General features: G+C 40.2%; 1 protein-coding gene across 1 annotated transcript in view; it reads left to right on the forward strand.

Annotated features, from left to right (window-relative positions):
• Positions 1-17620, forward strand: part of LOC307014334 (NACHT, LRR and PYD domains-containing protein 12-like) — a 40960-nt gene that overhangs the window by 21506 nt on the left and 1834 nt on the right. The window contains exons 7-12 of the mRNA XM_079642209.1: positions 3270-3434; positions 4130-4300; positions 6325-6501; positions 10321-10494; positions 11307-11480; positions 12313-12356. Coding sequence (XP_079498335.1) covers positions 3270-3434; positions 4130-4300; positions 6325-6501; positions 10321-10494; positions 11307-11480; positions 12313-12356 — 905 coding nt within the window. The remainder of the gene's footprint in view (positions 1-3269; positions 3435-4129; positions 4301-6324; positions 6502-10320; positions 10495-11306; positions 11481-12312; positions 12357-17620) is intronic.

Consider the following 17620-nt stretch of genomic DNA (forward strand, 5'->3'; position numbering starts at 1 on the left):
TGAAGAACAGTGAGTCTTAACTTACTGGGTAACACAACTTGCACAATTTCCTCACCCACAAAACAATCCCCCTGGGGAACCCACTTTCTCACCAACAAACCGTCCTGGAGAAAATAACCACGGGCTGCACTTCTGAACTCCTCATCCGGTAGAACTTGGCTGTACAGAGCCTGAAGGGTGGGATCGTTTTTTTGCTCATTCCCAAGGTCGCTACAAGACAAAGACACAGGAAATACCGACTCTTTTTTCTTATCTTTTGTAAGGTCACAAACATTATGGCTGGCAGCACGTGTTACTGCGCCGGTGGCAGGCATCACAGAAAGGGTTTTGGGGAACTTAGCACCTTCTACCTGGGAGATTGGAGACCCAGGCCATACTCGATCACCAGCCAGGTCATTTCCCAAGATGATCTGTATGCCCCCCATAGGCAGAGAAGGACGCACTCCCATGACCACATCCCCTTGCAGCAGACTGGAGACTAATGTCAGTTTATGCTGTGGAGCAGAGAAGACGGTTAATCCCATCCCCCGGACCTCAACACTGGAACCGGTGTCTGTCTTAGGAGAGAAAGGTAAAACAGAACCAACAATAAACGAGTCCAACGCCCCTGAGTCCCTTAATATCTTTACCGGTACCTTCTCTTTACTCCCGACCAGTGAAACAAAACCATCAGACACAAAAGCTTTATACCCAGGGTCTATCTCCTCATGCTCACTGACAGGAGCCTGAATTACCGACTCAGATAAAGAGGACTGAGTGTGTTTCCGCACAAGCGCAATGACACTTTCCCTTTCCACAGCCCCAGACGCTTTTGCCGACCCAGGCCTGGACTTCCTCTTCCACTCAGGACAATCGTTTCTCCAGTGTCCTTTATTAAAACAGTAATTACAGATACGATTGGGGTCAAACTTACTCCGATTCCCATGGTCAATCCTAACTGCAAACTTATCTTTTCCTTCTGAAACACCTTTACTGAAGTGAGCCCCCGCACTACTCTCTTTGTATCCCGCATCTCCACGACCACGGCTGTCGCCAAAAAACACTTTATGGGTCAGAGTAAACTCATCTGCCAGCTTGGCTGCCTCTGAAACTCTGTTTGCTTTCTGCTCATTAATGTAGGTAACAACACGGTCAGGCAAGGTACATTTGAATTGCTCAAGCAAGATAAGCTCCTGCAGATCTTCCAGAGTTTTTACTTGTGAGGAAACACACCAACGGTTGAAACTAGTGGTTAAATCACGTGCAAACTCCATGTGTGACTGCTTCTCTTTTCTGAGTAACCTAAAGCGCTGTCGATATGCTTCAGTTACTAACTCAAATGCCCGAAGTACAGCAGCTTTAACCAACTGGTAATTGCTACTGTCTTCAGCAGTCATGGCAGCGAAAGCCTCCTGGGCCTTTCCAGTGAAGACACATTGAAGCAGGAGGGTGTGCTCAACATCAGACCAGTCTCGTGCCTCTGCTAAACGCTCAAATAACACAAAGAATATGTCTGGGTCATTTTTGTTGAACCTCGGAACTGTCCTCAAATTAACAGCAACATCAAATGCTTGATTTGCAGGAACCTGACCTACATGCAGCTCTCCTAGTCTCAGATGGAAGCTTACCTTCACTCATCAGCTCCAATCTTTCGCGCTCCAAGTCTAGTTTTTGTCTAACCTGAACTTGGGCCATCTCCGCTTCCTGAAGAAGCATTTTGTCTCAACTTTTCTACCTCCACATCACGTTCCAAGTGTAGCATTAGAAGCTCCTTCTGTTCTTTAAATGACAGTCCAACCCCAAGTCCAGACAGGACTGCAGCCACACCTGTAACATTACCTGACTCAATTGACTGTTGGGAGGCAGGCCCCAGAAAGACAGACCAAACACTTTTTTCCACTAACTGTGTCTTTATTTCTACCAACAACTCCTCTTTACTCAACTTTTTGGGAAGTTCAAGACCGTAATGGTCAGCCACTCTCAAAAGCTGATCTTTTTTATAAGTACCCAACAAATCCTCATTTAGGGACTCAACAAAATCTTTAATATAAGCCATTTAACTGTTTCCCGACCAATTCAAGGCTTTTCCAGCAGTAACTGATCGTGAAAGACAGCTCTACATATTGAAACCCCACTCCTCTGGCTAACTACCTTACCAAATGCTTACTGACTCACTCAACCCTAGTCTTCGTGTAGAATTGTGGGAGGATTTTAAGCACAAAAGTCCAGTGACCCTGTTAATTCTCAACAATTGAAACTCACCTAGGCAGTCATGGAGTGCACCCGAGCAAATGCTCTAGCCACTTACTACACAAAAATAACAAACAAAAACAAAAAAAGGTTCAATGGAGACAGCTTGTGTCTCTCATTGCTTATACGTAACAGGAATAAGGGTTTCAAACATTTGACAGCCTTTAACACAAAACAGCAATACCGGAAAACATAGCTTGCCTTGGACAGAAACACAACATAGAGTAAGATCAACCTGACCTATTTTCCCCGACAGACTCAGAGTCAACCAACAAGCTGTGTGAACACTCCCTGACTGAAATAGGTCACCATGTCCTTTATCCAGCACCGGAAATGATCCCGGACGAGCCCCCACTTGTTACAACCTGCCTTAAGGCTGGAACAAATAGGGAGGCCACACAGAGTTAAATGCCAAATATCTGTTTATTTAACAAGTTAACGAAAAACACCTCTGATGAATAGTGTACGTAAGAATCAGACTGTCAGTAGTGTCAGCAGTGTGTGGGTGTGTGGAAGGGTGTTGTAGCATGTTGGAGAGTGCATCAAACCTAACACAGGCTGTAGGCTGAGGTTGCTGCAGCATGCCAGGATCAGAATCAGAGACTGAACCTTGCAGCTGGGCAACCTTTATACCTTATTGAGGCTCCGCCTCTAGATGGGCAGGCACAAAAAAGAAGACACTCCCAGTACCTGCCAGAGGACAGCAAGGCAGGGAGCACAGCCAGGCAGAAGGGGGGAGGGGTCGTCACACATTAAATGCAGTAAAGTTATTATGAAACGATTGTAGTTTCTTTATCGTTAAATGAGGCACAGAGCAATATCTGATTTATGTTGACTCTAGTCTTCTCTAGTCTAGAAGGTAGCTAGCAAAGAGGTGACAGACATGGGATCAGATCACACTCGACCAAATATTAAATAGACTAACATCCAGTGGTAATCAGATCATGATATTTAAAATGTTTTTCCTCAATTGCATGAAGTAAATATGTTTTTTCCCCTTTTTTTTATACAAATAAATTATGTACTATGTGTTCTAACAGAATTCCTGACAGTGGATTCTTAGACTGGGAAGTCGTGGCCTCAGCTCTGAAGTCCGACCCCTCCAATCTGAGAGAGCTGAAGCTGAGAGTCGATCTGCAGGATTCAGTGGTGGAGCTGCTGAGTTCTGGACTAAAGAGTCCAAACTGTAGACTGAAGACTCTGAGGTCAGATCACTGGCTGTAGTACATGTGGTTTTGTACTGTATTTAGAATTGATATATTTATAATTCCATAATTTGCCTGAGTACAAAGAATAACAGAAAGCAGAGAAAGTAGATGTGTGACAGGACAGTGTGTGAGCTTCTACAGACTCACACTGTGCTCCATGAATCAGTGAAGATGCTGTCAGTACTGATGAGCTGTGAGGGAGATGAAGGAGGTTCTTCTGATTCATTATCAATGAATTTATAGTTATCTAATATTACATTTCAAAAAAGTATATTCATCATTTTTGACCTTGGCATCTGAACCCTCTCCAGGTCTGAAAAGATGATGAAACTTTGAACTATCTCAAGCAGGACCATTGTTCTCTGAACTTACATGATGTGTTCTTTATTCAGACTCTGGTGCCGCTTCTTTGTGAACTCTGTGATCTTGAGTTGAATCAGTTTCTGTGGGTTTGATTGGTCTGGCTGCACATCATGAGTTAGTGTAGAAGGAGCAGAGTTTCAGATGTGAAGTCACCTCTTTATTATTGAAGGAGAAGCACGTTGTCTTTAATATTAATGAGAGATCTTTTCACTTTCTTTATCTTACAGTTTTTAACTTGTTGACATCTACATTCTCTACTTCTCTATAATCAGATTATTAAACCTTGAATATAACTTTTTTCAAACGTACATCATGTTTTCTTTATTCAGACTGGAGGGCTGTAGGTTGTCACAGATCAGCTGTTCTGCTATGATCTTAGCTCTGAAGTCCAACATCCATCTGAGACATCTGAGCCTGAGTCTCATTGCTCTGAAGGATTCAGGAGTGGAGCTGCTGAGTGATCTTCTGGAGAGTCCAGACTGCAGACTGGAGACTCTCAGGTCAGTTCTCCATCTTTTACTTCTGTGCTGAGATGAATATGTGAGAGTTGTGTTGACTCTGAGCTGCAGACATCAGGCTGATATGATCCTGATCCTCACTGAGCATCTTAATGCTAAAGTCTACTTTCTTCTTCTGTGGTTTAGTTCATTGAATGTAGCAGAGCAATGTTAAGGAAAAATCATACTCTGCATAATTCACTCTGAACCTCTTAAACACCTGACATTCATCTTTTATTCTCCATCATGTTTTTCTTTTAAATAAATGACATAATAAACACATGAATACCATAATTAAATACTACTATTAAAACTATTAAACACTAACAAATATGTTCAGTGTTTGCTAGTGATGGGCATTTCTATTGCCTTCAGGGACACAAATCTTTTGATTCAGTTCACTTTAAAGATTCGTTCACTGATTCGTTCACCGGTTCACGAACGACTTCTGGTGATTTGCAAGTTCGCAAACGATTCGTCTTTGTACTCAATTCGTTCAGTGAGTCTTCACTACTGCCGAAGTCCGTACAAGAAGTTTGCTGGCGTAAAATGTATGATATTAAAACCCATTTTACACCTCACCTTGTTGCCCCATGAACTATGCTCTGGGAATAGGCTACATATTATTTAAGAAATATAATTGGTCATTGTTAAACCTCATAAATGTGTGCCTGACTATACGATGTTTTACAGCAGGCTAGCACGTTATACATTCAAACCCATGCACATACTATGTGGCCTAACTTTAATCCCAAAGCATTAAACTCCATTTGTCCGAGTTCAAAGTGAATAAAAAAATATATCCTCTAGATCGGTGACGATTTATTAATATTCTATGTACCCATCTATGTTTGTTTACCTTTAGCTAGCGGCTAAGCTAGTGGGACGCTACGGAACCTAGCTATCCGCCCTCTGAAGCTTTTAGGGCCGACAGGGGGAGGAGAATGTCCAGCTAACGCTGTGTGTGTGTGTTTCACATTAGCGGGACGCTATGGAGCTCAGGTATCCGTCCTGTGAGGAGAATACATCGCTGTGTGTATTTATCGCTAAGCTAGCGGCTAAGCTAGCTGGACGCTACGGTTCAGGTATCCGTCCTCTGAGGCATTTATGGCGGACAGGTTGAGGAGGATGTCCCGCTCCTGTGTGTGTGTGTGTGTGTGTGTGTGTGTGTGTGTGTGTGTGTGTGTGTGTGTGTGTGTGTGTGTGTGTGTGTGTGTGTGTGTGTGTGTGTGTGTGTGTGTGTGTGTGTGTGTGTGTGTGTGTGTGTGTGTGTGTGTGTGTGTGTGTGTGTGTAACGGAGCTCAGATGAGAGGGCTCTGATTATAGTTTTAATCCTCTGTCAAACTGCATGTTTTCTGCTATATTTTAACCAGTTCTGAACTGTTTCCTACAGTTCTTTAAGTTTTTCGTTCGCAAACAGCTTCTCTTTAGCTTTTGGCGGAAGGCTGCAACTCAAACAAACAAATCGTTTTGTGGGAGGAATCAGTTTATCTCGTTCACTTCAAAGATTCATTCAAAAAGAACGAATCGTTCGCGAACGACCCATCACTAGTGTTTGCTGTATCCAACATGTTTCTGAAGCTACATGATGCTCAAACTGACTGAATAGTTTACACTGAAGATGCTGTGATCTATGTCTCCACTATTCCTAAAATAGATATTCTCTATTTATTTTGATCACATTTCTTCTAAATTCATCCTGACTTCTTTGTGAATTCTCTGATCTTGAGTTGAATCAGTTTCTGTGGGTTTGATTGGTCTGGCTGCACATCACGAGTTAGTGTAGAAGGAGCAGAGCTTATGATGTGAAGTCACCTCTTTATTATTGAAGGTGAAGAACGTTGTCTTTCATATTAATGAGAGCTCTTTTCACTTTTTGTATCTTACTGTTTTCAACCTGCCGGGAGTGTCCACTTTATAAACGTCTACATTCTCTACTTCTCCAGCTATCATCAGATTATTAAACCTTTCATTATTTCAATCAGGAACATTGTTTTCTAAAGTTACATCATGTTTTCTTTATTCAGACTGAGGGACTGCAGGTTGACAGAGATCAGCTGTTCTGCTCTGATCTCAGCTCTGAAGTCCAATCCCTCCCATCTGAGAGATCTGGACCTGAGTGGCAACTACGCTCTGAAGGATTCAGGAGAGAAGTCGCTGAGAGATTTTCTGGAGAGTCCAGACTGCAGACTGGAGAGACTCAGGTCAGTGAGGGGTCGACTCAGTATCTGCTGGTTCAGCAGGATTGTATTGAACACAGGGAGGTGGATGTGTTCCTCTCACTGGGGAATCGGTCCAGTTCCACCTTCCAGGCGTAGTCTAGCTTAGCACAACACATCAGTGATGTTACCATTTATCTGCAGTTTCTCCTTTTGTTCATCTCATGTTTCTTTTCTTGCATTCTCCCAAGAAAAATATAATACAAGCTGACAATGCAAAGCCACATTTCAGTCAGGTGCAACTTGTTAACCTCTTAAGCCCGAGGGTCCCCCCAGTGGACCCCCCCCCACCGTTTTTTTACGAGACTATGTCTCAGGGTTTCTTAACATTTATGAAACTATTAATGTTCCATACCCTTTTAACGATAAGAAACTCAGCTAACTAACAATATGAACCATTTTTAGCTAAAAGAAACACAAGAGTAATACCAAGCCTTTGAATTAGCATTGAGCGACAAAATGCTAACTAATGCTAACAGACTTTTGCACAGCACTCACGGTAGCAATGCGCTTATTACTTATCGTCACTGCACAAACAAGATATCCGATTAAAGCTGAGACTCCACAGATTCCACACATGTAATGTCATCACTGTAGGACCCCGGATTGCGGAGCTATCAGCCAGAAAAGAGAAAGTAAACAACATCCGGTTTCAAAAATATTACAATAATTAAGTCTTACCTTTTTTGATTTGTGATCAAAAGTTGTATTCACCGGAATAAAAACTCAGCTCAAGGTTAATCCAATGTCTTTGTGTCACGTAGATTTTTTTACTGATAATCCACCATCATATTTATGGCAATATACTGGGTATAAAGTTTTGCCGTCCAGGCTTGTACTTTCAGATTTGCTTTGTTTGCTTCTCTATTATATAGTTCTATGGTAATGTTTACGTGGATTTGGGAACTGCCCCTCGATTCTATTGGATATTTTGGTTAAGAAAAAGGTGTAAATCACCCAAATCGACCAATGGGTTCCAGAGATATGGTCTTGCGTAAAGTATGAAGAATGCCAGCCGGCGTAAGCACTTTACGCAGCAGACTTTACTTATTGTTTACTACGTAAGGAAGCAGGAATTGCAGGACCCAGAGCGCACGGAGCACAGAGCGGACAGCAGATAACGGAATTGCAGTTTTATTGCTTATAGATTATCAGAACATTTCAAAGGGGACACAGCCACATTGGATATTAACCTATGGATTAACTACATCATCGTTGTTATCGTTTTAATGCCATTGAAGACCAGTTTAGACCAGACAAAGATGAAGGTAACCCATGTTAGCATTTTGTAGCTACCTAGCGCCACCTGTTTTGATTTACGTTTTTGTTGATAACGTTGCGAGTTTGTATCTTTCAGTGTTGAGGTGGGCACCGTTAGATTCTGTGTCTTTACGATCATAAACGATGTGTTGGATGTGCAGCTATGATAAGTAATAAGGGAGCTAGGAGTGATTTCCGGTGCAGTAATAGGTTAGCATTTTTAGCTTGGGGCTAATCCAGAGGCTCACTGTTAGCATTGTGGGGCCTAAGAGGATAACAGAGTATGTTTTTAAAAAAAATATATATATTTTTTTTCACAACAGTTGTATTTGGATGGAATCAATAACTATAGTGATAATTCAAAGTAATACAATTATTTTTAGAGTGAAAAAGGTCAAATGGAACCGATGGTTCCCAAATTACCCAGAGGTGAGTCCGCCTGGACTTTATTTTTCTAAATCTCTCTAAAAAGGTCAAACTTCACTTGTTTTGCATCAATCTTGATACAGGGTACTTATTATATGTTATAGTTTGGATTTATAAAGCTTTTAGTCTACTAACCCATCATTCAAGGGTGGTTTTCACTATAAGTAATGTTTTTTTTTAGGTGGACATTATAATTTACATGTTTTTACTATGTTCCATCTGAATTTACTTTAAAATAAAAACATCTATATTGATTCTGACACTTCTACATCCAACTCACAGATGTAACCTTGCTTTGAGAGAAAAGATGATTAATTTACCCCTTTTAGAAGTGAAGATATAGTCTTTGCTGTGTTAGTGGCATTTTGGAGCCTGAAACCTGAAAAACAGGCTCAGGGCTTAAGAGGTTAACAGACAAATCCTACTCTGCATAATTCATTCTGATCTTTTAACCTGTTAAGCCCGAGAGACCCCGGTACCGGGGCACTGCCGCAACATCTTGCAGGAAACAGTGTCTGAGGGCATGTTCATTTAATAAACTATGAATGTTTTATATCCGTGTAACAGGAAGAAACTCTTCCAACTGAACATTTTAATTTTTTTTTCAGAAAAACGCCCACAATGCTAACGCTGAGCCTCTGAATTAGCAACGAGCGAAAAATGCTAACAGATGACTGCACCGAAATTCACTCACAAAACCTTATTATTTATCTTTGGAGCCCATCCAACCCATCGTTTCACATCGTGAGGGGACACAGAATCCAGGGGTACCCTCATTATTGCTCAATTATACAAACTAGCGGAGATAATAACAAGAACAGACATCAAAACATGTGACGCTAGGTAGCTAAAAACGCTAACATGGCTCACCTGTGTCGTAGTCTGGTCAAAGTGGTCTTCAAGGCATTAAAACGATAAAAAAGCTGCTGAAGTTAATCCATAGGTTAATCCAATGTGTCTGTGTCCCTTTGAAATGATTTCTGATAATCCATAAGAAATAAACCTGTTTTTCCGTTTCCAGATGTCAGAGCTAGAGCTATAGCTCTATAGCTTCACTCTCATGCCAAACTGCGTGCGTGAAGCCCCACCTTTTTGTTTTAGTATGTGTGTGAGTGGGGAGATTCCCCTTCGATTCTATTGGCTCTAACGGTCAGAAAGAGATGTCAATCACCAAAATCGACCAATGGGTTCCAGAGAAACGGTAAAACCCCCATTTCCACCCTAATCACCTCAGAGGTGGAGTCTTTTTTAACTAAACCTCTCTAAAAAGGTCAAATGTCACTTGTTTTGCATCAATCTTGATACAGTGTACTTATTATATGTTGTACTTTGGATTCCTAAAGCTTTTAGTCTACCATCACCCAAGGGTAGTTTTCACTATAAGTAAAAAAGAATTTTTGGACGGACACTATAATTTACAGTTTTTTACTATGTTCAATCTGAATTTTCTTTAAAATAAAAAAAACATCTATATTGATTCTGACTTTTCTACATCCAACTCACAGGTTTATCATTACTTTGAGAAAAAAGATTATTAATTTAACCCTTTCAGAAGAGAAGATATGGTCATTTGTTCTGGGAATGTCATTTTGGAGCCTGAAATGTCTATCAAAATTATTGAACACCAACCAACAATTTCAGGTTTTGCTTTTTCTTAAAAAACATTATGAAGCTACATGGTGCTCACACTGACTGAATAGTTTACACTGAAGATGCTGTGATCTATGTCTCCACTATTCCTAAAATAGATATTCTCTATTTATTTTGATCACATTTCTTCTAAATTCATCCTGACTTCTTTGTAAACGTTGTGATCTTGAGTTGAATCAGTTTCTGTGGGTTTGATTGGTCTGGCTGCACATCACGAGTTAGTGTAGAAGGAGCAGAGTTTCAGATGTGAAGTCACCTCTTTATTATTGAAGGTGAAGAACGTTGTCTTTCATATTAATGAGAGCTCTTTGCAATTTTTGGATCTTAATGTTTTTAACCTGTCGGGAGTGTCCACTTTATAAACGTCTACATTCTCTACTTCTCCAGCTATCATCAGATTATTAAACCTTTCATTATTTCAATCAGGAACATTGTTTTCTAAAGTTACATCATGTTTTCTTTATTCAGTCTGAGGGACTGCAGTTTGACAGAGATCAGCTGTTCTGCTCTGATCTCAGCTCTGAAGTCCAACCCCTCCCATCTGAGAGATCTGGATCTGAGTCACAACGATCTGAAGGATTCAGGAGTGGAGCTGCTGAGTGATCTTCTGGAGAGTCCAGACTGCAGACTGGAGACTCTCAGGTCAGTTCTCCATCTCTAACTTCTGTGCTGAGATGAATATGTGAGAGTTGTGTTGACTCTGAGCTGCAGACATCAGGCTGATATGATCCTGATCCTCACTGAGCATCTTAATGCTAAAGTCTACTTTCTTCTTCTGTGGTTTAGTTCATTGAATGTAGCAGAGCAATGTTAAGGAAAAATCATACTCTGCATAATTCACTCTGAACCTCTTAAACACCTGACATTCATCTTTTATTCTCCATCATGTTTTTCTTTTAAATAAATGACATAATAAACACATGAATACCATAATTAAATACTACTATTAAAACTATTAAACACTAACAAATATGTTCAGTGTTTGCTGTATCCAACATGTTTCTGAAGCTACATGGTGCTCAAACTGACTGAATAGTTTACACTGAAGATGCTGTGATCTATGTCTCCACTATTCCTAAAATAGATATTCTCTATTTATTTTGATCACATTTCTTCTAAATTCATCCTGACTTCTTTGAGAATTCTCTGATCTTGAGTTGAATCAGTTTCTGTGGGTTTGATTGGTCTGGCTGCACATCACGAGTTAGTGTAGATGGAGCAGAGTTTCAGATGTGAAGTCTCCTCTTTATTATTGAAGGTGAAGAACGTTGTCTTTCATATTAATGAGAGCTCTTTTCACTTTTTGGATCTTACTGTTTTCAACCTGCCGGGAGTGTCCACTTTATAAACGTCTACATTCTCTACTTCTCCAGCTATCATCAGATTATTAAACCTTTCATTATTTCAAACAGGAACATTGTTTTCTAAAGTTACATCATGTTTTCTTTATTCAGTCTGAGTGTCTGCAGGTTGTCAGAGATCAGCTGTTCTGCTCTGATCTCAGCTCTGAAGTCCAACCCCTCCTATCTGAGAAATCTTGACCTGAGTGGCAACGATCTGCTGGATTCAAGAGTGGAGCTGCTGAGAGATCTTCTGGAGAGTCCAGACTGCAGACTGGAGACTCTCAGGTCAGTAACGGCCCGTCCACACTACAGCTTCAAAAAAAGCTTGCCGGCGGGCGTGTCTGAAGCTCGACCAACAACCAATCACATGAATCTCCCGCCCCTGACACACAAGCAGCGGTTTGATTGGCTAGAGCTTGGACTGGCATTCCACGCTTGCACGCTTCCACCGAAAGCTTCAGAAGCTTCAAAAATTGAACATTGCTCAACTTATGCAGCCTGAAACGCCAGGAAAGCTCCGCTCTGGTACCCACAATTCAGTTCGGCGAAAAGCGAGCCAACGTGACGTCACCCCATTCAAAGTTAATGGGCAGACGCGTTGGAAACCGTTTTTGAAGCTGTCGAAGCTGTAGTGTGGACGGGCCGTAACGGGTCGACTCAGTCTCTGCTGGTTCAGCAGGATTGTATTGAACACAGGGAGGTGGATATGTTCCTCTCACTGGGGAATCCTTCCAGTTCCACCTTCCAGTCGTAGCCTAGCTTAGCACAACACATCAGTGATGTTACCATTTATCTGCAGTTTCTCCTTTTGTTCATCTCGGGTGTTTACTTTCATTATTATCAAGCAATATAATACAAGCTGACAATGCAAAGCCACATTTTAGTCAGGTGCAACTTGTTAACACGCACATTTTACAGTTAAAAAGTTAGTCTGTTTTTATATGACAGGCCTAGTTAACCCTGTCATGCAGCTGAGAGCTGTGGCAGTCAGTCATAATGTTTGCAGAGAAGATATGATGGGATGTAAAGCATGAGATCAGGACTCTGAAGCTGACTCAAAGAACAAACACTTATTTTAACTGGATCTAAAACTGTTGGATTGTGTTCATCTCTTCAGGTTCGGACTAGGAGAGACGATAAGAGCCAAGATCCAGAAGAAATGTGAGTATTGAACCCATGTTCTCCAAATATATCCAAACTATCGTACATGCAATCAAATCATAGGTAATATATTTATGTATCACTTGATGAAATCTGTGCCTCCCATTTATGTCTAACATAGAGAAAGGTGCTGAAGCTTCAAATACAATGCAATATAAAAACACAAATTAGCCAAAACACATGAAGAAATTTCTTCAGCAACTTGATAAACACATGCAAAGCATTTAGAACATACGTATTTACCAACTTGAGGAAACATGCGCAGCCCACTGACTTGGTTTTAAATCAATATATTATCCAATTTGTGACCCCCCACAGGACATAAAAAGCACCTAACTAGATCATGAAAATCCCCCGAACCCCTCTAGCATGTTTGGACCTCGGTATTTAGGAAATCCTGGATACGGCCCTGCATCTGAACAGGACATCGCACGCTCACTGCTTGATAGCGCAAAGGTCCGCCGGTTGTTAAACAACATCGTTATGGGGAAATGCCAGTTTGTGTCCAAATGGTTGGAAGATAAGGAGGAAGGACAATCAATACTGTATATAGTCAATGTGAGGTAAAGTGTGTTGCCAAGGTAACCGGTTTAAAACTCAAAGTGGCGATGAGGTCTTAAACTGTATGGAAAGGTCTTTAAAGGTCTTAAAGGGTATTACATTTGACTTCAGGATTCCTGCATATACCCTGTGATGGGACTTCTCACGCTCCCTAAATGTTTCCCCTGTCTTTCGCCAGTTGTTAAACCCTACTTACACAAAACTCCCATCCCTGATCTTGTCTGCACTGATGAGCTTATTTTCTATAGCAGAGCAACAGAAGAAGCACACCGCATTATCACTTTCTCTTATTATTTAGAGAAGCTTTTTATTAACTGCTTACACTAAAATGCTAACTCAAAAATAGTAACTCAAAATAAAAATGTTGTATTGATTTGTTTAGTGAACTTTTTGGCATTGCAGTTACAACTCTCCGCCAACAGATGGGGGTGCTAAAGCCCCCTCAGCAACCCCCATCCCTGCATCCATGGCAGCGAGCGACCACAGGAACAAATCCTAAAACCCTGGAATGACTCAGAATTTCTGCACTTCCTGTTCCTTTGTCTTCAAGTCAAATGTTTATTTGGTTTGACGCCTGAAATAATTTGATTACCAACATTTTAAGAGAAGTGTTAACGTTAGACATACTTATATCCAATAAATACCGCACTTCTGAATGTTGAGGCTTATATGTGTCTGAAGCGGCCAAAATCATATATAAATAAAACAGATAATGATCTTAAAATAACACAGCATCTGAGGCACCAGTTATTGAATCTTACGCACGGCAATGATCCAAGTCCAGACAAGAATCTCCGTTTGTGCATTTATTTTCATGGTCCAATATCATTAACAAAAGTACAATGGACAACTTTCCTATCGATTCCTTTCCTTCAGCCCTTTTTTTATGGCTTTCCTTGTGGCTTGTATCACCCAAGACCCCAGGAAGTGCGTCGGACTGTGCCCAATATTCGTTGTGTCCAAACGGCGGTACTACAACTTCCGTATCAGTCCGTGACGTCACCCGGCCCAGAAAGACTTTTTCCAATTGACTAACATGGGGAAAGAGACGTCTGTAAATCAGCGGATCATTTTTTTTAAACTAAATAAACTACCCAGTATGAACTATTTTATAGCCCTTATGAGAATCATTAGGTCCTTAAAGTTGTAAAATGCACGAAAAGCCGAATCTAGATTTATTTTCAGAGCGGGAGCTCGGGGGCGGGGCTTAAGGGGCGCATGCTCTGTGAGCGAACATTTGGGTACTTCTGCTCTGACAGCTAGGCATGATGGGTAATCTGTGACGTTTCGCTCTCTCAAAAGTTGGGCCATTTTGCCTTCATGCGCCAATGAGCAGCTCTCAAAGGAAAGAACGAGACCCCGCCTCCCACGCTGTATCCAGTTCTTATTATCCATCCATGATATCACCCTGGTAAAAAAACACATGCCTACTAGTGCTCTACTCCCACCTCCACCTGTCTCCAATATACAGTAGCCTATATACAATTACACCAGTTGCTCTAATCACCCAGTGCCCAAACATGCCTTCAAAATGAAAGCATAAAAACTACTTTAACTCACTTCAATAATGACACTAAATAATAATACCTTCACTATACCAAAACAGCAAGAAAATAAATGTTTAACTATTAAATAATATAAAGCTCAAAGAGTGTCTTCAAACAGGCGGTAATGAGTGGCTAAATTCATAATAACGTCGTCCCGCTGATCACGGAGAAACTCATCTCCTCATTGGCTGTGATGTTAAATCATGTGACTGTGATGTAGTTCCTTTATAGCCTGATGCTAGCTTTTCACTTGTGTGAAAGAACAGGTATACTCAAAAATAATGTATAAATACCACCTGGTCTCACCAGAATACGTGACTCCACCATGACTCCTTAACACCGCAGTGCGTGGTGGAGTCACAAACTCTGCTACATTTCCGTGTCTGCAACACGGAAACAACCGCAATGTAAAGTCAATGAGGCTCCTTTGTCGTGGTACACACGCATTTCTACAACGTCCCGCAGTGAGCCTTTATTCTATAAAACGTTTTTAAAATCTACTTTATAGCTTGTAGTAACTCACGGGAGGCTTCTTTTATTTTATTTGTATTCATAATCATTTTTGTGCATATGTTACACATTTTTGTCATTGAATGAGGACGCTCTCATTAAAGGCTCTCATGTGAGCGTCCACTCCAATTGGATAAGAGAGGATTTTACACCCGGAAGTAAGTATTCTCCTTACTGTCGATTGATTTTACAGTGATATCTGCACTACTCATCAACTCAAAACACCAGATTATCCTTGTTAATTACACAACATTGATTGGTTTAAATTGTGTGCAATGCTTTTGTGTTTTCCCCTTCGATTCGGAGAAACAAATATTCTTTTAGAGTTTAGGATTGCCGAAGACACTACCCATAATCCTCAGCTATCGTTCCGCTTTGCTCGATTAACCCCGTGATTAGTTCTCAAGCTCTGTAATTGGTTGACCTCCAACTGCATTCCATATGAAAAAAAACGTTTCGTAAAAGATCAAATCATACTTTATTCAGCAGTGCTTGCTTTACTCTTTGAAAGCCATCACATGAATGCATTGTAATAAATGGTTCGACTGCATTAAATATATTACACATCTGTCATAGTTCTTTATTTTTATTTATCTACAGAGATCGGGCTCAGAATAGACCGTAAACTATTCTTTTACCGTTCAGTTTGAATTTCACAATAAAGTTAGTAGTAATATTTTGTTTGGATATTATTGTTTTTTATTAACTACTAGACCGCTGAGTCATGTTAAAACCATCTTTTCTGTGTCGCTGTGGGTTTTTTCCATCGCTTTTGTGTTTCAAATATCAAAACAATAACTAAATATATCCGTCGTAAACTAAACCAGAAACAGCAGTATATTTTATTTTGTTAACCCTGTAAACTTGACAGCTTTTTAACCCAAAGCACCTACTGGTTAAAGCACGTTATTACACTTTAGAGTAATGCAATGCAGGTAGATTGTGTTGCTTTTTAATGAATGTTTAAAATGCATTTTTCTTAATGTCTTTCATTTTTGTAAAGCACTTTTGAATGTGTTATATTTGATGAAAACATTTAAACATTAAGAATACATACAAAATAGTGGGAAAGTAGAAGGTCAATGATAGAAATATAGAATAGAAAATATCAAGAAGATACTGTAAATGATATCTAGAATAAAACAGTTTAGTGCCTGACAGGAGGATGTGCAAAACAGACAAACTAAAAAAGGCATTATTTAAACATTAAAGAATACTTTAGGTTAAGGTCTTCTTCTAAATAAGAAAAAAGCTTTGGGGGTATCTACAGATAAATATTAAGCCTGACAAAGTACTTAACGTCTAATATATTGCATGGTTTGTTTTGGGACTCGACAATCAACTTTCCTGCAATGTTAACTACTGTATGTTGAAGCACTTATTTTAACTGATATTATACATATTTATTATACTCTTATAAGATGTATGTAGATAGTATAAGAAATGTGCAGAATATGTTTAATGCTGGAGGTATACACACATATCTTGTAATTTACTGTTTACATGTGACCCAAGTTTTTCATTCATTGCATAACTACACCGTAGTTGTGTATATGATATATCTATAAACCTTTGAAAATCTTGAAATTACATTACATGTCACTTGTTAGACTCTTTTATCCCAAGCGACTTACATGCTCAATACTGTGGGCAATCCCCACAGGAGCACTTTGGGGTGAAGAGTCTCAGGGACACAACGACATGCTGACTGCAGTGGGACTCTATTCACTGCGCCACACACCTCCCTGAAATCTTGAAAGGGATGTGCAAAATAGCAATTATATACAGTCTTTAATGAACGATTAGAGATTAACGAGTAATGAATATGCTTTACATGGATCTGCAGATAAATGTTTAGTCTTCTCAAGCACCCACTATCAAATATCTCTCCTGATTGTTGGCCCTTGACAATCACCTTACCTGAATTTGACTCAGGTGTAACTAAAGTCTGATTTAAGGGTTGTTTATATTTCACATCATTAATCAGAATCTGCAAAGTAACTCAAATAAATGTAGTAAAAATACCAGGTTAACCTTAAAGAAAGCCCTCAGGATTACAAAAGACCCCCCTCACCCCAGCCACAAACTGTTCTGTCTGCTGCCGTCTGGCAGGCGGTACCGCAGCATCAGGACTAAAACCACCAGACTCAGGGACAGCTTCACCCCACAGGCCATAAGACTGTTAAACACCTGAACTTAGAAACAACATCCATAACATTCATCTGGCTGCTACTTAGAAATTATTTGTCTAATATAGTATCATATTCCAATCACTTGTAGAATCTTATTGCACTATTTCACTTTTTACTATTTTACTATTTTTATTTATTTTATTTACTTGCACTATTTTTTCTGTGTATCTGTTTTATTGTATTGCACTGTTGGAGGAGCCTGTGACCTAATGGGGGGGGGGGGGGGTAAGACACGTTCGATTCCGGGGATTCTGGGGATTCTGGGTAGTGTAGTGTCTTCTGCCATCCTAAACTCCGAACAAATATTTGTTTCTCCGAATCGAAGGGGGAAAATACAAAAAGCATTGCACACAATTTAAACCAATCAATGTTGTGTAATTAACAAGGATAATCTGGTGTTTTTTAGTCGATGAGTAGTGCAGATATCACTGTAAAATCAATCGACAGTAAGGGG

Source organism: Notothenia rossii, assembly GCF_949606895.1.
Source record: "Notothenia rossii genome assembly, chromosome: 8".
NCBI classification, from domain to species: domain Eukaryota; kingdom Metazoa; phylum Chordata; class Actinopteri; order Perciformes; family Nototheniidae; genus Notothenia; species Notothenia rossii.